General features: G+C 44.6%; 1 protein-coding gene across 4 annotated transcripts in view; it reads right to left on the bottom strand.

Annotated features, from left to right (window-relative positions):
• FRMD3 (FERM domain containing 3) overlaps positions 1–23,087 on the bottom strand; it is a 264,744-nt gene that overhangs the window by 96,696 nt on the left and 144,961 nt on the right. For 3 of the 4 annotated variants that reach the window (XM_038769693.1, XM_038769696.1, XM_038769694.1), the window contains exon 3: positions 11,239–11,281. The exons of the other annotated variant lie outside the window; for it this stretch is intronic. In XM_038769693.1, the coding sequence (XP_038625621.1) occupies positions 11,239–11,281 (43 nt within the window). The remainder of the gene's footprint in view (positions 1–11,238; positions 11,282–23,087) is intronic. 4 annotated transcript variants of the gene reach the window in all.

The raw sequence follows: 23,087 nt of genomic DNA, 5'->3' as shown, positions 1-23,087 counted from the left end.
GTGAAGCTGGAGATGGGGTCAGTGGGCTGTACCTCCCCAACGTTGATTTTTGTCAGTGACCAAAAAGTGTAACATTTCCGTGTCCCTCTGCTTGGAATGCAGCCTGTCAGTCTCTATCCGAAAAATCACAAGAGGGATTTGGAAGAGTAGTAGTAATAAAATTGAAGTGTTTGCTGTGTGAAGGACGTTGTACTACGTGCTGGGAGAGAATACACAGGTACAAAACCCTCTAGGCACTCCAATCTAAGAAGTCACCTTGAACTTCATTCAGTGAACTACCAGTCCACTGAAGACATGCTTCGTGGGAATAAAGAAAAACATGGTTATTTTTATCAAGGGTCAAGGGTATCTCTCAAGTTTCAGAAACACACACCCACAACAGAAGTCTAAGGGTAAGATATCAAATAGTTCTAATTAAAGTACAGAACTTTCTCAGACTACAATGGAGAAAACTCCCCAAATTGTTTGTCTGTAGTTTGGAGGACAGAACACTGCCAGAAGGGTTGCAGGCTAGTTCTGTCAGCCGAGAAACACTCCATAATGTCCTTTCAGGTTCTGGAGGGCAGAAATAGTGCCTACTATCTCTACTGGACTCTCCCAAGTGCTCAGTACAGTGCTCTGCACACAGTAGGCTGTAAGCTCCTTGAGGGCAAGGATAGTGCCTACTAACTTTATTGGACTCTCCCAAGTGGTCAGGAAAGTGCTCTGCACACAGACTGTCAGTGGTTTGAGGACAGGGATCATGTCTACTAACTTTATTAGACTCTCCCTAGTGCTTAGTACAGTTTACAGAGTGGACTGTCAGCAACTTGAGGGTAGAAATCATGTCTAATGACACAATGGTACTCTTCCAAGCCATTAGTACAGTGCTCTGCATAGAGTAGGCAGACAATGAATGCCATTGACTGGCATCAACCATTTCTAATCCCAGCTCTGCTACTTGTCTGCTTTGTGACTTTATGCAAGTCACTCCACTTCTCTGGTTACCTCATCTGCAACATGGGGATTGATACTGTGAACCGCACGTGAGACAGGGACTGTGTCCAACCTTATTTGCTTATATCCACTCCAGCGCTTAGTACAGTGCCTGGCACATAGTAAATATTTAACAAATACTACAATACTATGTAACAAAAATGTTCCACTAATCAAGAGTCCCTAGACTTAAGAAACACTCTGCGCAGAGAAATAAATGGACTACTGTGAAAGGAAGTACTACTGTATTCGAAATAAATTCCCCTCCTAAACCCTGCATGCGCAACAGAAAAAATCCCAGTCCTTTTGCTAAGGTTGAGATTTTTGTCTTCCTTCTGTGAGCTTTTGGGCATAGAAGGGGCTTTACACATAAGTTCTTAGTACAGTGCTCTACACAGAGTAAGTGGTCAATAAATTCTACTAATTGATTGATAGTGTTTGGGAGCATAAATCCGGATTTTACGTGAATTCATCTGTGCCATATTTGAAGACTAAATTCATTATATGAACACAAGGCAGTGCTACAAATGCAGAAAATGAGGCTTTTTTAAGGGTATTTGTTAAGAACTATGTCAGGCCCTGTACTAAGCACTGGGGTAGGTACAAGACAGTCAGGTTGGAATAGTCTATGTCCCACATATAATAATGTTGGCATTTGTTAAGCGCTTACTATATGCAAAGCACTGTTCTAAATTCAGGTTGTCCCATGGGGGGCTCACAGCCTTAATCCCATTTTACAGATGAGGTAACTGAGGCTCAGAGAAGTTAAGTGACTTGCCCAAGGTCACACAGCAGACATGTGGTGGAGCCAGGATTCGAACCCATGACCTCTGACTCCAAAGCCCGTGCTCTTTCCACTGAGCCATGCTGCTTCTCTAACAGGGTGATCAGGTTGTCCCACAGGGGGCTCACAATCTTAATCCCATTTTACAGGTGAGGGAACTGGGGCACAGAGAAGTGAAGTGACTCGCCCAAAGTCACACAGCTGACAATTGGTGGAGCCAGGATTTGAACCCGTGACCTCTGACTCCAAAGCCCGGGCTCTTTTCCACTGAGTCACGCTGCTTCTCGATCATGCTAAATGAGGGCTCATAGCCTTAATCCTCATTTTACAGATGAAGTAACTGAAGCCTACAGAAGTAAAGTGACTTGTCCAAGGCCACACAGCAGACATGTGGCAGATTCAGGATTGGAACCCAGGTCCTCTGACTCCCAGGACCATGCTCTCTTCCACTAGGCCAAGCTGCTTCTCTAAGTAGGCTACTGACTACTAAAAAGGCAAACATTAGATGATAATCAGGCAAGTTAATCATTATCATAATAATAATAATTATGGTATTTGTTAAGTGCTATGTGCCAAGCATTATTCTAAGCACTGGGATAGATACAAAGTAATCAGGTTGTACCACATGGGGCTCACAGTCTTAATCCCCATTTAACAGATGAGATAACTGAGGCACAGAGAAGTGAAGTGGCTTGCCCAAGGTCACACAGCAGACAAGTGGCGGAGCTGGGATTAGAACCCACATCCACTGACTCCCAAGCCTGTGCTCTTTCCACTATGCCACGCTGCTTCTCAACTTCTCTGTGACTCAGTTACCTCATCCATAAAATCCTACTCCCTCCTACCTAGACTATGAGCCCCATGTATGACAGGGACTGTGTCCACTCTGATTAACTTGTATCTACCTTAGCGCTTAGAACAGTGCTTCGCACATAGTAAATGCTTAGCAAATACCATAATTATTAATTATTATTAATTAATCAATCAATCATATTTATTAAACACTGCATGCTGAGCACTGTACTAAGTGCCTGGGTGAGTACAACAATGTGTTGGTAAACACATTCCACCCACAACGAGCTTACAGTTTAGAGGTGGGGAGATAGACATTAATATAAATAAATAGTTAAAATTACGGATACGTGCATAAGTGCTATGGGGCAGAGAGAGGGGTGAATAAAGAGTACAAATCCTTGTGCAAGGGTGATCCAGTAGGGAATGGGAGAAGAGGAAGATGAGGACTTAGTGGAGGAAGGCCTCTTGGAGGATATGTGCTTTTTTTGCACATAGTAAGTGCTTAACAAATGCCATTATTATTATTATTATTATTATTATTATTATTATTAATAAGGGAGAGTACAATACAACAAAATTAGTTGATGCTTTCCCTGACCACAACTTGTGTGCAACCCAGAGCTTAGAACAGCGCTTGACACATACTAAATATTTAACAACTATAATAAGAATAACAATAAGCTTAGTCTAGAGAAATTTCCAAAGCAGCAATCATATGAGTATCCACCCCCTATACGCATGCACGCACACATACACATACATACATATATATATATATATATATATCACAGGCACATACCAAGCAGGATCTTCTCTTGTGACCAGCCGACCCAACCCCACTATCCTCACTAATGTCCCAGGAAGGAGAGGCCTCTAACCCCATCCAGTTGAGAGTTTCCAGTTCGCCATCCCTGGAAGCAGAGCCAGGAGATCCTGAAGTGGGCAGGAATGGCAAAATCCACCCGACCAAGATCCGCCCTTTCCTCTTCATCCAAACCGCTACCATGTTAGTATAATCACTCATCCTATCCCGCCTAGATTACTGCATCAGCCTCCTTTCTGACCTTCCAACCTCCTCCCACCTCCCAACCACTTCAGTCCATACTTCACTCCATTGCCCAGATTATCTTTCTACAGAAACATTCAAGGCATGTCATCCCCCTCCTCAAAAATCTCCAGTGGTTGCTTATCCACCTCCATATCAAACAAAAACTCCTCACTATTGGCTTTAAAACTCTCCATCACCTTGCCCCCTCCTACCTCACCTCCCTTCTCTCCTTCTACATTGCAGCCCGCACATTCCGCTTCTCTGGCGCTAACCTTCTCACTGTGCCTCAATCTCGCCTGTCCCACCGCTGATCCCTGGCCCACATCCTAACTCTGGCCTGGAATGCCCTCCCACCTCAAATCCGCCAGATAATCACTCTCTACCCCCCCTTCAAAGCCCTACTGAAGGTGCACCTGCTCCAAGAGGCCTTCCCAGACTAAGCCCCACTTTTCTTCAGCTCCCACTCCCGTCCACGTCACCCTGACTCCACACACTCCCTCACAAAGGGAGTGCCCTTTGTTCTTCCCCCCTCACCCCACCCTATAGCACTCATGTATATATCTGTAATTTTATTTATTTATATAGATGCCTGTTTACTTGTACTGATGTCTGTCTCCCTGCCTCTAGACTGTAAGCCTGTTGTGGGCAGGGATTGTCTCTGTTGCTGTATTGCACTTTCCAAGTGCTTAGTTCAGTGCTCTGCACACGGTAAGTGCTCAATAAATACGATTGAATGACTGAATGAACACCACTTGCAAGTCCGACCTTCCCAGGGATTATCATTTGACTTGGTTTGAAAAGGGGTCCCTAGGTTCTTCTCTCCATCGCCGTACCCTTTCCTCACCCTCTGTCCTCCCAGTCACCCCTTGCCCACCAGCGAGAGCCTAGCAGGAAGTTGGAGTCTTGTACCGTCGGATCGCTTGCCAAGTACTCTCTTCTGCCCATCCCAATCACCAGTTCAGCAATCCCACGGGAGTGCACTCATTCCCCTCTGCGTCAAGCTGAGAATCTTCACCATCGGCTTTAAGGCTGTCAATCGGCTCTCTGCCTCCCACCTATCCTCACCGCTCTTCCCAACACACCCTGGGCACTCTAATGTCCACATATTCACCATGCCTTATTTTCGCCTCTCTTGTTGCCGACACCTGGCTTAAACCCTCAATCAATCAATCAATCAATCGTATTTATTGAGTGCTCACTGTGTGCAGAGCACTGTACTAAGTGCTTGGGAAGTACAAGTTGGCAACATATACAGACAGTCCCTACCCAACAGTGGGCTCACAGTCTAGAATGGGGAGACAGAGAACAAAACAAAACATATTAACAAAATAAAATAAATAGAATAAATATGTATAAGTAAAATAAATAAATAAATAGAGTAATAAATACGTGCAAACATATATACGTATATACAGGTGCTGTGGGGAAGGAAAGGAGGTAAGGTGGGGGGATGGAGAGGGGGAGGAGGGGGGAAGGAAGGAGGGGGCTCAGTCTGGGAAGGCCTCCTGGAGGAGGTGAGTTCTAATTAGGACCTTGAAGGGAGGAGGAGAGCTAGCTTGGCGGATGTGGGGAGGGAGGGCATTCCAGGCCAGGGGGATGACGTGGGCCGGGGGTCGACGGCGGGACAGGTGAGAACGAGGCACGGTGAGGAGATTCGCGGCAGAGGAGCGGAGGGTGAGGGCTGGGCTGTGGAAGGAGAGAAGGGAGGTGAGGTAGGAGGGGGTGAGGTGATGGAGAGCCTTGAAGCCCAGGGTGAGGAGTTTCTGCCTGGTGCATAGGTTGATTGGTAGCCACTGGAGATTTTTGAGGAGGGGTGTAACATACCCAGAGCGTTTCTGGACAAAGACAATCCGGGCAGCGGCATGAAGTATGGATTGAAGTGGGGAGAGACAGGAGGATGGGAGATCGGAGAGGAGGCTGATACAGTAGTCCAGACGGGATAGGATGAGAGCTTGAACAAGCAGGGTAGCGGTTTGGATGGAGAGGAAAGGGCGGATCTTGGCAATGTTGCGGAGCTGAGACTGGCAGGTTTTGGTGACGGATTGGATGTGAGGGGTGAATGAGAGAGCAGAGTCGAGGATGACACCAAGGTTGCGGGCTTGTGAGACGGGAGGGATGGTAGTGCCATCAACAGTGATGGGAAAGTCAGAGAGAGGGCAGGGTTTGGGAGGGAAGACAAGGAGTTCAGTCTTGGACATGTTGAGTTTTAGGTGGCGGGCAGACATCCAGATGGAGATGTCCTGAAGGCAGGAGGAGATGCGAGCCTCCTTCCTGCTAGAAACTCCCTTCCTCTTCATAGCCATGGAAGATCACTACTCTCCCCTTTTTCAATGCCTTATTAAAATCATATCTCCCCCAGGAAGCCTTCCCTGACTAACTTTTCATTTTCTCTTCCTATTTCTCTCCCTTCTGTACCACCTATGCCCTTGAATCTTCACCCCCGAAGCACCCCTAAAATTAGGTAGTCACCCCACTTCCTCCCCCAATGGCACTCATGTACACATCTTTAAACTTGATTGTTTGCCCCTACCTGTAATTAGTATCTGTCTTCCCTGCTAGACTGTAGGCTCCCTGAGGTCAGAGATTGTGTTTATTCACTTTTGTACAAATCAATCAATCAAACAATGGCATTTATTGAGCAATGACTGTTTGCTAAGCCCTCGGGAGAGTCCAATATAAAGAGTTGGTACAGACGTTCCCTGCCCACAACAAGTTTACAGTCTAGAGGGGGAGACAGACATTAATATCTAACTGGGGGCAGGGAATATGCCTGTTTATTGTTGTATTGTACCATCCAAGCACTTAGTAGAGTGCTCTGCAAACAGTAAGTGCTCAATAATTATGATTGACTGACAATGAATAAATGACAGAGCTGTCCCTAAGCGCTGTGGGGTTGAGGGAGGGGTGCAAACCGAAGTGCAAGGGTGACGCAGAAGGGAGCAGTACCTGCATGGAGCATTCACTCAATAAATACTATAAATTGATTGACTGATCCCAGAGCCTCATGTCACAGGGGGAGACTTTAAGAACTATCATGAAGTTCCAGGAGAAAATAAGCTCGCAGAATTGTGGGGCTGTTGCCGGGTGTTTTTGCTTTTGGCTTCTAATCCGAGTAACACTCCAAACCCATTAAATGATGACAGATATCACCATTAGAGGGGAAATTGCATTGCAGTGACAGGCTTTCCTAGGAGACCCATACAGCATCCCGACACCACTGACACCGAAGCCCACCAGGGGCATGACTAACTGGTGGCATTATGTCTGATTCAACCTTCTGCATTATTCAGAACTCTGAGACCAGTCCCTGCTCACAGTTGCACACAGACAAAATTTCCAATCACCCCGCCCTTTCTGGCTGCTTTGGATCCCTGTACCTGGATCTCGCCACCAATCTCTCGCCCACGTCCTGCCTCGGGCCTGGAACGCCCTCCCTCTTCATATGAGACAAATGATCGCTTCCCCCCCTTCAAAGCCTTACTGAAGGCACATCTCCAAGAGACCTTCCCCAACTAAACCCTCATTTCCTCTTCTTCCACTCCTTTCTGGGTTGTCCTTGCACATGGATTTGTCTGCTAATTCTTTTGTAGTGTACTCTTCCAAGTGCTTAATACAGTGCTGTGTGCATTGCAAGGGCTCAGAAAATACCACTGATTGATTAATATAGTAGATTTTGCTTCACTTCTATTGCTCCTAATTTGATTTAGCCTAAAAAAGTTTGAAAGTCTCAAACATTGTATAAAACTGAGAAGTGACATGTTCCTTGCTCACAAGAAAATTACACTCTAATGGTGTGGTGTGGCTGCTTGGGTATCGTGCTGTCATCCCACCCTCAAAGCTGTGCCTCTGCGAGCATTATTTCAATGCTAGTGATCTGACTGCATTCCAACACCTCGTTGTTGGTAACCTTGTCCTGCTATTTGATGTTGAGAATGGGTCCTAGGTAACAGTTGACGGAATTGCTCCAAGGTGTGCCTTCTATGCTAGTCCAGGTCTCCAAGTCACATAGAAAGAAAGCTGCACAGCACAACAACCTTCAACTTGTATAGAGCTTGCTGCCCTGTATTCACCTCACTCTGTCTTGTGGTTTATCAGAAGCGATACTGGCCTCTTAAAATTCTCTTTTCTGTCTCTTTGTTCATTTGTGCATCATTAGACAGTGTAGAGAAGCAGCAAGGCCTAGTGGATAGAGCCCGGGCCTGGGAGTCAAAATGTCTTGGATTCTAATCCCGGCTCTGCCACTTGTCTGCTGTGTGACCTTGGGCAAGTCACTTTGCTTCTCTGGGCCCCACTTACCTCATCTGTAAAATGGGATTAAGACTGTGAGCCCCAAGTGGGATGACCTGATTACTTTGAATCTACCCCAGCGCTTAGAACAGTGCTTGGCATACAGTAATCAATCAATCATATTTATTGAGCGCTTACTGTGTACTTAACAAATACCATAATTATTATTATTACTGCCGAGGAAGCAGAATTTGATGGTAGCATTATGTTCCATATTGGTGAATGTATAGGTTGGTACATAACTTCTGCTTTCTTCAGATGTACTATCAGTTCATAGCACTGTGCTGCACCTGCACTGCGATTCGTAATCATTTACATGTCTTCCTGAGTATGTTCTTCTAGGACACAGCCACCTGCATATAGCAGTTTCTGAACCACTATTTCATTTATTCATAGGCAGGGGGAATGTTATGGTGAGGGGACAGGTTCAAGCAATAAAATCCATAGACAGAAATGGCTTTACCAAATCGCATGAAAATGCCGCCCATAAAAAATGGAAACTTTGCAAATTGTATTTCTTGTTTTGTCTTTGGATTTTGAACCTTGTCATAGCTGCACATTCAAAATCTGTCACTTCAGTTCTCAAAGAAAAGAATAAACAGCTCTCCAGCCCCATTTCTATTCAGCTAGTGTTGTTTTGACATTTTTCCTGGTTTCAATCCTGAAACAGAATTTCCCAAAGGAGTCTCCAAATACAGTAAAAATTATGTTGCTGTGGGCCCCCAGGCCTGCATTCGTGCACATGGACAAGTACACACCCCATTCACACGCACATACCTCCCCCGACACACCTCTGTATAAGCCTCTCCTCCAGCAGCAACCAATTAAGATAACAACTTCGTAGAATGGAAAGGGAAAACAAAAAAGGAGAGGTAGGTTTTCCTTCCTAACACACTCACCTCCACGGCCAGTTTTGAGAGGGATCAGGCTCAGAGGTTGTACATAGAATAATAACAGTGATGATGGCATTTGTTAAGCGCTATGTGTCAAGCCCTGTTCTAAGCACAGAGTACCGTTCTAAGTGCTGGACCATTCTAAGCGCTGGTATATTGGTAATGACTGAACTCAAGTCAGAAGGTTCAAAAAGGAAAACCATGAATATACATTTCCCAGCCTCCAAAGCCTTTAGAAAACATGCTGGGACTCCACCAGCTAGCCACCCTTTCCCATGAAAAATAGATTTCCATCTAGAGGAGCAGCGTGGTTTAGTTGCAAGAGCCTGGGCTTGGGAGTCAGAGGTCATGAGTTCTAATCCTGGCTCTGCCACTTGTCAGCTGTGTGACTTTGGGCAAGTCATTTAACTTCTCTGTGCCTCGGTTACCTCATCTGTAAAATGGGGATTAAGACTGTGAGTTCCACATGGGACAACCTGATTACCTTGTATCTACTCCAGAGCTTAGAACAGTGCTTGGCACATAGTAAGTACTTAACAAATACCATCATCATCATCCACTGCCCCTGTCTTATCCAAAGCACCATGGCCTTATGGAAAGAGCCAGGTTCTGAGAGTCAGAGGACCTGGTTTCTAAACCCAGCTCTGCCACTTGTCTGTTGTGTGACTTTGGGCAACTCATTTAACATCTCTATGCCTCAGTTTCTTCATCTGTAAAATGGGGATTCAACACCTGCCCTCCCTACTCCTTAGACTGTGAGTCCCATGTGGGATGGGGACTGTGTCCAACCTGATGATCCTGTAGCTCTACCAGTGTTTAGCACATAGTAAGTGCTGAACAAATATTACAATTATTATTATCATCATACTAAAATGCAAGGCAGAAAAATAGGGGACCCAGCCTTATGAGGCAACTTGCTCCCACCAGACTCCCTGCTGCATCCACACAATCCCAGCCTCTCTCACTTCTCTCCAGCCTCTAGCCCCAGTCAGTGTCAGTTGAGCCTTTCCCTAATAAAAATAATAATAATAATAATAATAATGATAGCATTTATTAAGCACTTACTATGTGCAAAGCACTGTTCTAAGCGCTGGGGAGGTTACAAGGTGATGAGGTTGTCCCACGGGGGGGCTCACAGTTTTAACCCCCATTTTACAGATGAGGGAACTGAGGCCCAGAGAAGTTAAGTGACTTGCCCAAAGTCACACAGCTGACAAGTGGCAGAGCCGGGATACGAACCCATGACCTCTGACTCCAGAGCCCGTTCCCTTTCCACGGAGCCACGCTGCTTCTCTGCTAATCCAAACTTTCCAGAGACTGGGAAGGAAGGTGAGTTTCTGAGATGATAGATTCAGAATTCCCATCAGGCTGAACTCTGATCGAGAAACATACTTCATATTGACATACTGGAGTTCCTTAATAGGCCTAGGAAAAACAAATGAATTTCAGAGCATGCCAAGACTATCTGAAGGGCGCTTCTGAAGCTCCTTTCCTCTCCCCAAGACACAAAGAAAGCTGATTGAACCCACCCTCTAGACGCACAGGGTGGGAGTAGATTCCAGGACAGAATGATATCAAGTGTCCAGATTCCTCCTCCATCTCCCTCTTTGACAAGCTCCATTCAAGAAAAAGTACTCAACTCAGGTCATATCAATTTTCAAACATTAGTCACCCAATCTGTTCTCTTATTTGGGGGAAAGGGGCAGGAAAGAAAAGGGGAGCCAGTGGTTTGATGACCTTGATGATTAGATTGAGCCCCCAATTCCTGCCAAGTTTTGACTGCAAAAGGCCTCCAGCATGCTAAAGTAACAGCTCCTAGCAATCCAGAAGAATCTGCAGTGCATTTGCGACAGCACTTTTGAAGTCATCAATTTAAACTTCAAATCTGCTGTCCATAGGGGAGACATTATTATTACTAATTACAAAAATAATACTAATTACAATAATGATGATGATGATATTTGTTAAGCACTTACTATGTGACAAGCACTGTTCTAAGCATTGGTGTGGATACAGCTCCTGTCCCACATGGGGCTCACAGTCTAAGTAAGAGGAAAAAGTGGTACTGAACCCCCATTTTACAGTGGAGAAAACTATGACACCAAGAAGCCAAGTGACTTGTCCAAGGTCACACAGCAGGCAAGGGGTGTGGCATGACTAGAACCCAGGTCCTCCGACTTTCAGACCTGAGCTCTTTCCACTAGGCCAAGCCAAGTCAGCTCCAGTTGGATTCCAATTCAGTTCACCAAAAGTGCAACAAAATAGCTTCCACAGAGGAGGCTGAGCTCCGTAGTGGCAAAGTTGGGAAAAGGGAAGGAAGATGAAAGGAATCTCAAAGCTCTAAGAGGGTCCAACCCTATTTCACTCATGTGTCTCTGGAGCAGGGAGGTGGATGGGGGAGACTCCATGAAGCAATTCATTTCAAAACCAAACTGTCCATGAATGCTGACACTTACATTTCATTTGCTTGGAGATTGACTTGTTAGGGTCGAGCCAGTGCTGGAAAGAAAAGCAGAAATCTCTGGTCAAGATAAGACTTTAAAATCTCAAGACTTTTAATACATTCAATCATATTTATTGAGCGCTTACTATGTGCAGAGCATTGTGCATTACAGGATAACCCCACTAATGATAGCTAGCCCTCAATTTCTCCATCCTGATCAGTTCAAACTGAACCCCTTCAGCATAGCCTTGTGGCTAGAGCATGGGTCTGGGAGTCAGAAGGACCTGGGTTCTGATTCCAGTACCATCGCATGTCTGCCTTGTGACCTTAGGCAAGTCATTTCACTGCTTGGGACCTCAGTCACCTTCTCTGTAAAATGGGGATTAAGACTGTGAGCCCTGTGTGGGACAGGGACTGTGTCCAACCCAATTATCTTGCATCTACCCCAGAGCTTAGTATAGTGTCAGGCACATAGTAAGCACTTAATGAACACCACAATTATTATTATTTATAATACGGAATGGGGCATAATGAAACAGGAACAGATAACAGCCTAGTCTTGCTTACTGAATTCAGTGCTTAGAACAGTGCTTGGCACACAGTAAGCGCTTAGCACATTCCATCATTATTATTATTATTATGAGGGTCACCTATTTAATCAATCAGCCCAATAGACTGCAAGCTCCTTGTGGGCAGGGAATGTGTCCACTGACTCTGTCATATTGTACTCACCCAAACACTTAGTACAGTGCTCTGAGCATAGGAAGTACTCAATGAATAGTATTGATTGAATCAACCAATCGATGGTATTTAGTGAGCCCTCACTGTTAACCAATTGCTTCATATACACATTTCTGCCTGTGATTCCATGGGTTTCCATCTGAGTTTGTGAACTGGCATTTCACCCCAGTTGTCCAAGGAAAGTAAGCGAGATGTGTCTAGAACACCGCACTTGAAGGGGTCAACCAGGAAAAGCCAAATGCCACGATTTTTTTCCTAGAATCTCAGTTCAGGAGATTCCTCCTGTGACACATAATATGAGGACACCTAATAATAATAATAACTGTGGTATTTACTAAATGCTTACTATGTGTCAGACACTCTAAATCAGGTTGTACACAGTCCCTGTCCAATGTAGGGCTCACACTCTCAATCCCCATTTTCCAGGTGAGGTCACTGAAGTACAGAGAAGTGAAGTGATTTGCCCAAGGTCACACAGCAGGCAAGTGGCAGAGCAGGGATTAGAACTCATGACCTTCTGAATCCCAGACCCGGGCTCTATCCACTACACCTACACAACATTGGGGTGAGGCATCCTTCTTGGTTCGCCCAAAAATTCTCCCAACCCCACTCTGTAGGAGGGCAGGGTGGGGCCCAGTGCTGGTTGCAACTATCAGCACATCCTTTATAGGGGAGGTCTCAGGACACAGAATTTGAACCCCTACTCTGAGAAACCACCACCTATTGGCGTTGGTAACCCCACCAGGTTTTCACTATTTTTATGGTATTTATTAAGGGCTTACTATGTGCCCAAGGTCACACAGCTGATAGGTGGTGGAGCTGGGATTCGAACCCAGCTCTGATGTGCATATAGCAATAATTCTATTTATTCTGACAGTTTTGACACCTGTCTACATGTTCTGTTTCATTGTCTGTTTCCCCCTTCTAGACTGTGAGCCCGTTGTTGGGTAGGGACCGTTTCTATATGTTGCCGACTTGTACTTCCCAAGTGCTTAGTACAGTGCTCTGCACACAGTAAGTGCTCAATAAATACGATTGAATGAATGAATGAATGCCAGGCACTGTGCTAAGCACTGGGAAAGATACAGGATAATCAGGTTGAACACCATCCTTGTCTCACATGGGATTCAGCCTAAGTCAGAAGGAGAAGGATTTAATTCCCATTTTACGGACAAAGTAACTGAGGCACAGAGAAGTGAGGTGACTCATCCAAGGTCACACGACAAGTAAGCAGTGGAGCCAGGTCCTCTGACTCCCAGGCCCAGGCTCTTTCAGCTAGGCCACGCCGCTTCTCTGATCCAAGCACCCCGTGCTTAGAAACCTGAAAAAAGATATTGGCTCGTTGTGGGCAGGGAACGTGTCTACTAACTCTATGATACTGTACTCTCCCAAGCGCTTAGTACAGTGCTCTACACACTGTAAGTGCACAAGAAACATGATTGATTGACTGGCTTCCTTGAAAGCAAACCCATTCATCTTGGAGCCTGGGTTTCAGGCATGGACTTGAAATGGGCATCCCACTGGTCTCATTCCAATACTGCTGACCATGTCTTATTTATAACAATAATGGTATTTGTTAAGCATTTACTATGTGCCAAATACTGTTCTAAGCGCTGGGAGAGACATAAAGTAATCAGGTTGTCCCACGTGGGGCTCACACTCTTAATCCCTATTCTACAGATGAAAGAAGTGAGGCACAGATAAGTTAAGCAGCTTGCCCAAGGTGACACAGCAGACAAGTGGTGGAGCTGGGATTAGAACCCAACTCCTCTGACTCCCAAGCCAGTGCCCTTGCCACTAAGCCACGCTGCTTCTCCAATGCACCAAGGATCCTGTGGTTCATTCATTCATTCAATCGCATTTATTGAGCGTTTACTGTGTGCAGAGCAATGTACTAAGTACTTGGGAAGTACAAGTTGGCAACATATAGAGACGGTCCCTACCCAACAACGGGCTCACAGTCTAGAAGGGGGGAGACAGACAACAAAACAAAACATATTAACAAAATAAAATAAATAGAATAGTAAATATGTACAAGTAAAATAAATAGAGTAATAAATCTGTACAAACATATATACAGGTGCTGTGGGGAGGGGAAGGAGGTGGGGAGGGGGAGAGGAAGGAGGGGGCTCAGTCTGCAGATAAACAATGGGGAAAAGGGTCTCTCTGAAGGAATCCAGCTTCTACTCCTTAGCTACAATTTTCTCTCATTACAAGCTTCCATTTCATCACCCTTCTTGTTTGATGTGGACAGATCACTTGGGACCTAATGAAGGGCTTTGATCTCTTCTAGGCCATCAACTAATCCACTTTCTAACCACAACTTCTTTCCCAGGAGTGAATCACTGAATAGGCTAGATAAGCAGAGAGTAAACATCTGGGACCCTCCCCTCTCAGGGTCACACTTGGAGAGTTTCCAATACTCTACCAGTCTTGGCTATGGGAGGGAGAGTCAATCAATCAATCAATCAATCAATCGTATTTATTGAGCGCTTACTATGTGCAGAGCACTGTACTAAGCGCTTGGGAAGTACAAATTGGCAACACATAGAGACAGTCCCTACCCAACAGTGGGCTCACAGTCTAAAAGGGGGAGACAGAGAACAGAACCAAACATACCAACAAAATAAAATAAATAGGATAGAAATGTACAAGTAAGATAAATAAATAAATAAATAAATAAATAAATAAATAGAGTAATAAATATGTACAACCATATATACATATATACAGGTGCTGTGGGGAAGGGAAGGAGGTAAGATGGGGGGATGGAGAGGGGGACGAGGGGGAGAGGAAGGAAGGGGCTCAGTCTGGGAAGGCCTCCTGGAGGAGGTGGAGGAGGAGTCAAGCAGAGGCCTACCCATTCCGTTCCTAGCTTGGGCAGTGGCTAGCAAATGGAAGGCAATCTGCTACAAGTCAAAACTCACCTGTGCTGTGCAGCAGCTACATGGGGAGAGAGTCGAGGGTGGAGACTCAAGCTTACTGCATGGAAGGAGGCCATAGTAAACCACTTTCATATTTTGACCAAGAAAACTCCATGGATTCACTACCAGAATGACTGCCGATGGAGGTGGGGCATTCTGGGAGAGATGTATCTCCGGAGTCGCTATGGGTCAGAGACAACTCGACAGCATAAGACAAGACAAACATCTGGGAACATCAAAGGTGAAGCAGGAAGACAGGGAACCCCAAACAGAAACAGAGGGGACTTTGTCCCCCTTTGGCACTGCAGTCCGAAGCATACTTCCATTGGCTGGGTGCCATTACAACTGCACTGAAAGGCTGCGTGGCTTAGTAGATACAGCCCGGGTCTGGAAGGCAGAAGGACATGGGTTCTGATCCCAGCTCTGCCACATGTCCACTGTGTGACTTTGGGCAAGTTGATTCACTTCTCAGGGCCTCAGTTACCTCATCTGTCAATTGAGGATTAAGAGTGTGCACCCCAGGCGGGACAGGGATTGGGTCCAACCTGCTTGACTTGCATCTAACTAGAGTTTCAAACAGTGCTGAGCAAATAGTAAGACCTTAACAAGTACCATAATTATCATTATTATGATTATCACTTTCTGTTGATAAAGAAGACTCTATTACAATGAATCATTCTGGGGGCCTTCTTTAAAGATGATAGACTTAGGTACATGTGCCTATGGATGTTGGAAGTTCTACTTCTGTTGGTTTCACATTTTCTGTTGGGAGGGTCCATCTGGACCAAGTGTCCCTAAAAGCCATGTTTGTTTTGTGTGTCTGCCCAGTGTTTTCCAGACATTTTTACTGACTACAAACTATCCTCCGGGCCAGGCCAAGCTAGACATCCTTATTTATATAACTGGGGCCTAGAGGCAACTAACCAATGCCAGGGACCAGAACACTAAATCCAAGTATCTCCTCCAGTGCTTATCATTTTTACTGGACCAAATCTCCAGGACTGATTCTGAGATCCTAATCTCTCATTCATTAGTGGTTCGATGGAAATATTGTCCCCTGGCCGGAACCTGATTAGAATGCTGGAGGCAACAGCCCCCTACTATTCCTGCCTAACCTCTCCCCAGTTTTGCATCCACTTTTCTCTGAACAACTAATTGGGGATCAACAGGCTCATCATGCCAGGAGTCCTTTTTGCCTCTCTTTTTTTCCTTTTCCTCCCTGTCCTCCTCCTCACTTTACAGTCTACCGTACCGCCGTCTGATTTGTCGAAAAGAGTCAGCAACGGTGACGGTTCAGGTCTACACAACAAATCACGCTATAACTGTACACATAAAGAGAGGAGACTTAGGGGGCTTTCTAAAAATAGTCATTTAGACTACTTTGTAATTAGATGGGGGGACTAGAAAATCGCTCGTATTTCTTTGCCTTGTTCCTTTTCAGAGGGATCCATCCTCCTTTGTTTGGCTTTAAAAACAAGTTTTCAGTTTCATCCATGTACTTGCGGCAAGATAGAGAGAATCCACTGAAAGACAAATAGCTCAGTTTGGGTTAGGCTCCCTATAATAAACCAAAGCCACAAGTCCCAATCTCTCATCTGTAGAAGAAGTGTTAACTCGTAGGGGAAAACTCGCTGTGGGCACAGAGCTTGTCTACCAACTCTGTTGTATTTTACTCTCCCAAGTGCTTAGTACAGTGCTCTGCACTTAAAAAAGCACTCAATAAATACCATTGATGATGATGACGATGAAATTTATGATGGATAGACTTGTATTTTACTGATCCTGCAAAATGGAGTAAGATATATTCAGAAAGCTCTAAAATGGAGCTCCTCCTCTCTCTGATCTTGTCCTGGGAAAATTGGGCCTTTTATCCTATATTCTACTTTTACTTGTTTGGGAGTAAGACGGTGGCTTTCTTCTGATAGTTTATGGGCTGCAGTGGATAGCAATTTGAAATTTTATTTCTGCTTTCTGGGTCCAAAGATTCTCTAGAAGTTGAAAAGCAAAAAGCTCTAGTAGAGCACCTTTGAACTTCAAATAATTTACTTTCCCTGGACCTATTTTACCAGCAAACACAAAATAAATGGTGTGTTGTTTGTGTGTGTGTGTGTTTCTGATTTGATTTTTATTAGCTGGTCACTGGTAGTTCAAGAAAAGCAAACACACTTACATAATGGACAAGATTGACTCTACTTCCTGCCAAACTCATGGCAAGGGTCTGATTACAGATAAGGTCATGGGTTCTAATCCCGGCTTTGCCACACGTCTGCTATGTGATCTTGGGCAAGTCGCTTCACTTCTCTGTGCCTCAGTTACCTCCTCTGTCAAATGGGGATTGAGACTGTGAGCCCCTCATGGGACAGGAACTGTGTCCAACCTGATTTGCTTGTATCCACCCCAGTACTTAGCACAGTGCTTGGCACATAGCAAGCGCTTAACAAATATCATTATTATCATAACACTAATCCCTTGTAGACTCCACTTAAGGCTGTATCTTTATTTCCATTTCACAAATGGTCAATGGCCTAGAATCAATCAATCAATCATAATTATTGAGAACTTACTGTGTGCAGAGCACTGTACTCAGTGCTTGGGAGAGTACAATGTAACATTATAACATACACATTCTCTACCCACAATGAACTGAGATAGAGGAAAACAATGTGGTTGGCAGCATTTTGCAGCTGGCCAATCACCTTCTCAGGCTCCAGGTCCAATAAATCCAGCTTCTAGGCCCAGAATCCAATTACAAGTCCCGAGCCACTTGGCCTCAGATTCTCCTGGTATTCAAACCACTAGGATGCATCATTGGCAGTCAGACTCATGGGTCATGCCATCGGAGACAAGGGAGCAGCTGCTCCGTTTTGTGGATCTCAGGTGCCGACTTTGTTCATGATAAGCTGTATCTGTCTAGTGCTACCCCCAGGATCCCAAAATGTCTGACAACATGGCACCATCAACACTTGGAAGCCTAAAGCCCCTTGGCTGTATTCTCCCAACAATAATAATGATAATAACAATAATGGTATTTGTTAAGTGCTTACTAAATTCCAGGCACTGTACTAAGCGCTGGGGTGGATACAAGCAAATCAGGTTGGACACAGCCCCTGTCCCATGTGGGACTCACGGTCTTAATCCCTATTTTACAGATGAGGTAACAGAGGCACAGAGAAGTGAAGTGACTCACACAATGGTCACACAGCAGACAAGTAATGGAGTTGGGGTTAGAACTCAGGTCCTACTGACTCCCAAGGCCCTGCTCTATTCACTAGACCGTTCTGCTTCGCTAATCTTATCTTCTCATCTCCAAAGTGGCTTCTAGAAGAAGTGAGGAGGGAGGGCCTTCTCCCTTCATAAAGTAGACTGTAGGCTCCTTGTGGGGAGGGATCTTTTCTACCACCTCTATTGGATTGGACTTTCCCAAGCACTTACTACAATGCTGTTCATTCATTCATTCAATCGTATTTATTGAGTGCTTACTGTGTGCAGAGCACTGTACTAAGCGCTTGGGAAGTACAAGTTGGCAACATACAGATACGGTCCCTACCCAACAATGGGCTCACAGTCTAGAAGGGGGAGATGGAGAACAAAACAAAACATATTAACAAAATAAAATAAATAGAATAAATATGTACAAGTAAAATAAAAAGAGTAATAAATATGTATAAACATATATACATACATACAGGTGCTGTGGGGAAGGGAAGGAGGTAAGGCACACAGTTGATTAAAAGCTCCCTGTGGGGAGGGATCCTGTCTACCAAGACTGTTGGGTTGGACTTTCCCAAGCACTTCAGTAATACTTATAGTAGTAGTAGTAGTAGTAGTAGTAGTAGTAGTAATAATAACATTAATTAAGTGCTTACTGTGTGCTGATCATTGAGCTAACAATAATAATAACAATGATGGTATTTAAGTACTTACTATGTGTCAAGTACTGTTCTAAGCACTGGGGTAGAGACAAGCTAATCAGGTTGGACACAGTCCCTGTCCCACATGGGGCTCACAATCTCAATCCCCATTTTACAGATGAGGTAACTGAGGCCCAGAGAAGTGAAGTGACTTGTCCAAGGTCACACAGCAGACAAGTGGCAGAGCTGGAACTTTAACCCAGGTATTCTGACTCCCAAGCCCTTGCTCTATCCACTGGACCATGCTGCTTCCCCCTGGGAGAGAAAGCACAGTGGGAATTAAATATGGTCTCTAGCCCTTGCCGGGAGTGGGGTGGGGGGTTCACAATCTAAGAAGCGCTCAAGAAATATCACTGATTGATTCAAATAAAACTCTCTGAGAACGCCTAAGAGATTTGCTGCCTCTCAGCCTAAAGCCCTCAAATCTTAGTCTAATTTACAGCACTTGATACAAGTGACTGCCTTGTACAAATGGCATGGTGTTCCTCTCTACTTATAAAAGCTCCAGATTTTCAGATTTTCAAAGCTAACATTTTACCCCAGCTACAGTTGAAAAAAGGATTCTGTTCTAATACTTTAGTGATAAGCTATCCCTCAGGTTTAAAGATGATGCCACAGATGGTGAGGGTTTGATCAGGGTGTGTGCTGTTTCTGATGAGAGGACTCCAACCCAGCCCACACACTTCTCTCCTCTAATACCAAATTACTACTGTGCCTTGATCTCACCTCTCTCATCATCAACCCCTTGCTCACGCTCTCCCTCCTGCCTAGAACTCCCTCCCCCTTTCATATTGGACAGACTGCCACAATATCCATCTTCAAAACCTTACTAAAATCTCCCCCAGGAAGCTTTCCCTGACTAACCTCTCAACTCCCTCCCTTCCGCATCGCCTATGAACCACATCCCTAGAACATTTATGTACTCATCCTTATAGTCTGTTGCTTCCCCTGCCTGTAATTGATTTTATTGTCCATCTCCTCACTAGACTGTAAGCTCCTCGTGGGCAGGAATTGTGCCAACCAACTGTATTGAACTCTCCCAAGTGCTAGGTACAGTGCTCTGCGCAAAATAAGCACTCAATAAATACCATTGATTGATGAGACCAAAATGGGACTTACAACCCCTTTCACGCCTTGCTACACTACCCTTTGTGGTAGTGCCGCATGTGAGACCCACAATGCCTGGAGTTGCTTTCATTTCTCCCTCTTGGGGGTCACAAACTTCCTGAGGCTTTGAGAGTCACCCCATTTCTGACTGCTGTTTGCCAGGCTGATCTGTCTTTTGCTATTGTCTCCCAGCTGTCCACTGATATACATAATTTGAGGTTTTACTTCATTGAGTCTTTAAAGCTTTTCTTCTGCCCATTTACTTCTTCCAGCTAACCACAGAGTAGTTATCCTGTTAGCATCCATTCTTCTTGCATGTACCACCGGGCAGAGGTGTGAGGTGTTGAGCAATGCTTTGATACAGGTGGACCGACTGCACTGACATTAAGTGTTGTAAATAGATAGCATTACAGAAACTGCTCTAGAAGTCAGATGTGGCATTTCGGGCAAGGGTAATTCCTTTGGGTAGTATGCTGTTATCATATGTATTTTATATAGCCTTTATGCTCTGACAGTCTATAGAGAAAAAAGGCCACAAACACATCTTATCCAAAAAAATTACCCCAAAGACATCGAATTTCCAAAATCGGCAGCAATACATAATAATAATAATAATAATAATAATAATGGTATTTGTTAAGCGCTTACTATGTGCAAAGCACTGTTCTAAGCGCTGATGAGGTTACAAGATGATCAGGTTGTCCCACGTGGGGCTCATAGTCTTAATCCCCATTTTATAGATGAAGGAACTGAGGCCCAGAGAAGGTGACTTGCCCAAAGTCACACAGCTGACAAGTGGTGGAGCCGGGATTAGAACCCTTGACCTTTGACTCCCAAGCCTGGGCTCTTTCCACTGAGCCACACTGCTTCTCATTCAGGTACATTCAGGTACTGTTAATCATGATAAGGAAATTTCCCAGACACTACATAATAAAGGCTCATTCCCAGTCTGTTCCCAACGCTTACATCAGGAAGCAGTGTGGCCTAATGAAAATAATAATAGTGGCATCTGTTAAGTGCTTATTATGAGCCAAATGCTGTACTAAGCACTGGGGTAGATACGAGATAATCAGGACACAGGCCTTGGAGTCAGGTGACCTGGGTTTACATCCCAGCTCTGCTGCTTGCCTGCTGTGTGACCTTGTACAAGTAACTTAACTTCTCTAGGCCTCATTTTCCTCATCTTTAGGATATGGATTCAATAACTCTTTTCCCGCTCCCTTACCCTGTGAGCCCCATATGGGACAGGGACCGCGTCCGATCTGCATATATTAGACATCATTCTTATTACATGGCAGGGAAATGAAAGGAAATGCAGAGGACCCAGAATTAGGAGTCAGTGACATCAGCCTTTGACTTCCGAGAGTCATCAGGCAACAGTGGAAAGTTTTTTCACTCCTTGGTGGCTCAGTGTTTGTGAAGAATAGATGAGAATTTCTCCCCACAGTGGGGCAGACCAGAATCACCAAATGGAAATTCCAATTGCTCAGGCCAGTGGAACTTCCTAAACCAGAACTACAGCAAATGGGTGTGGGAGAAAACCAAGGAGAGCCTGAGGATGCCTCATGGCAGCGGAGTGTGGGACCAAGAGGGGTGAATGACCTTTTTCCATCAGGGCCCTGAATCATGCACCATGAACACAGCTGGGAAAATAAGCAAATGCCTGATCATGTGCTTGGAGCTCGTCCCCTTCTCCATCCCCACCGTCTTACCTCCTTCCCTTCCCCACAGCATCTGTATATATGTATATATGTTTGTACATATTTACTACTCTATTTCTTTATTTATTTATTTTACTTGTACATATCTATTCTATTTATTTTATTTTGTTAATATGTTTGGTTTTGTTCTCTGTCTCCCCCTTCTAGACTGTGAGCCCACTCTTGGGTAGGGACTGTCTCTATATGTTGCCAACTTGTACTTCCCAAGCGCTCAGTACAGTGCTCTGCGCACAGTAAGCGCTCAATAAATATGATTGATTGATTGATTGGAGCTCAGTGGAAATCAGGGCAGCTCTCTGTTTCAATGAGACTGGCAACTGGGGAACCAATCTGCTTAAGGGAGGGGGGGCAGGTGTAGGGTACATGCCTACTGGCTCTATTGTATTGCCCTCTCCCAAATGCTTCTCAGTGCTCTGCACAGTAGGTGTTCAATAAATACAATTGATTGATTGAACACTGGGAAGAGGGGATGGAAGCTTCCTTCTTAAGATGATGGCAAACCAAGCCTGATCAACAAGCTCTGACACCCTGACCTAGAGGGTCCCTGGCTGGTAATTCCATCTTCAGTCAGCTCTTCTGGAATCAATCAATCATTAAATCAATGGTATCTATTGAGTGCTTATTGTGTGCAGAGTATTTTACAAAACACTTGAGAGAGTACAGATTGACAGAGCTGGCACACACTCCCTGTCCACAACGAGTTCACAGTCGAGAGGGCAAGACAGACTTAGACATAAATAAATAAGCTCCATTCTACGGGTCCATTCAAACCTTTGGGACAGGTAGTATTTTGGCCTCTGGAGCTTTTAAACCTCCACCTGGGTACCTTTCCCCAGGATACCTCTTCACCTCAAGAAAAGGGAGCTTTAAAGTCTCAAAAGTCCAGCCAAAAACATAATCTATCAATTGGCCAATAACAGCTCAACAAATGAAAAGCTGTGACTAAATGGGACAATAATAATTTAGTTGAAACATTCAGAGAAGAGAGAAACTCCCTTGGGGCAGGTTAAAATATTCTTGAGAAGGTCGTAAGTCGCAAAGATGGAACAGTAATTTGAGTCAAAAAGTCAAGAACAGCTGCATTTCTGTCCTGCTTTAATGCATGCAAATATGCAAAGCGATTCTGGTTTTCACCCAGTAACCAAGGAATCCTAACTAATCATGTTGTTGCTTGAGACTCGGTGATTTTTAAAAACTCCTAGAGGTAAATGCTGACAATTAATTTAAAGCAAGTTTTTCTCTTTATCATCCTCTCCAAGAAAAGGCAGATTTCAAAGGTCGAAACTATTCAAAAGATGGGTTTTAAGATTTTCATTTCACTTGTCATGTCACTTGCAAACTTGCCAACTATATGCCAACTATATGTTGTCAACTTGTACTTCCCAAGCGCTTAGTACAGTGTTCTGCACACAGTAAGCACTCAATAAATACAATTGAATGAATGAATGAATGAACTTG

This window comes from Tachyglossus aculeatus, chromosome X4 (genome assembly GCF_015852505.1).
Source record: "Tachyglossus aculeatus isolate mTacAcu1 chromosome X4, mTacAcu1.pri, whole genome shotgun sequence".
In the NCBI taxonomy this organism is placed as follows: domain Eukaryota; kingdom Metazoa; phylum Chordata; class Mammalia; order Monotremata; family Tachyglossidae; genus Tachyglossus; species Tachyglossus aculeatus.
This window is presented reverse-complemented; position numbering and strand designations above follow the sequence as displayed.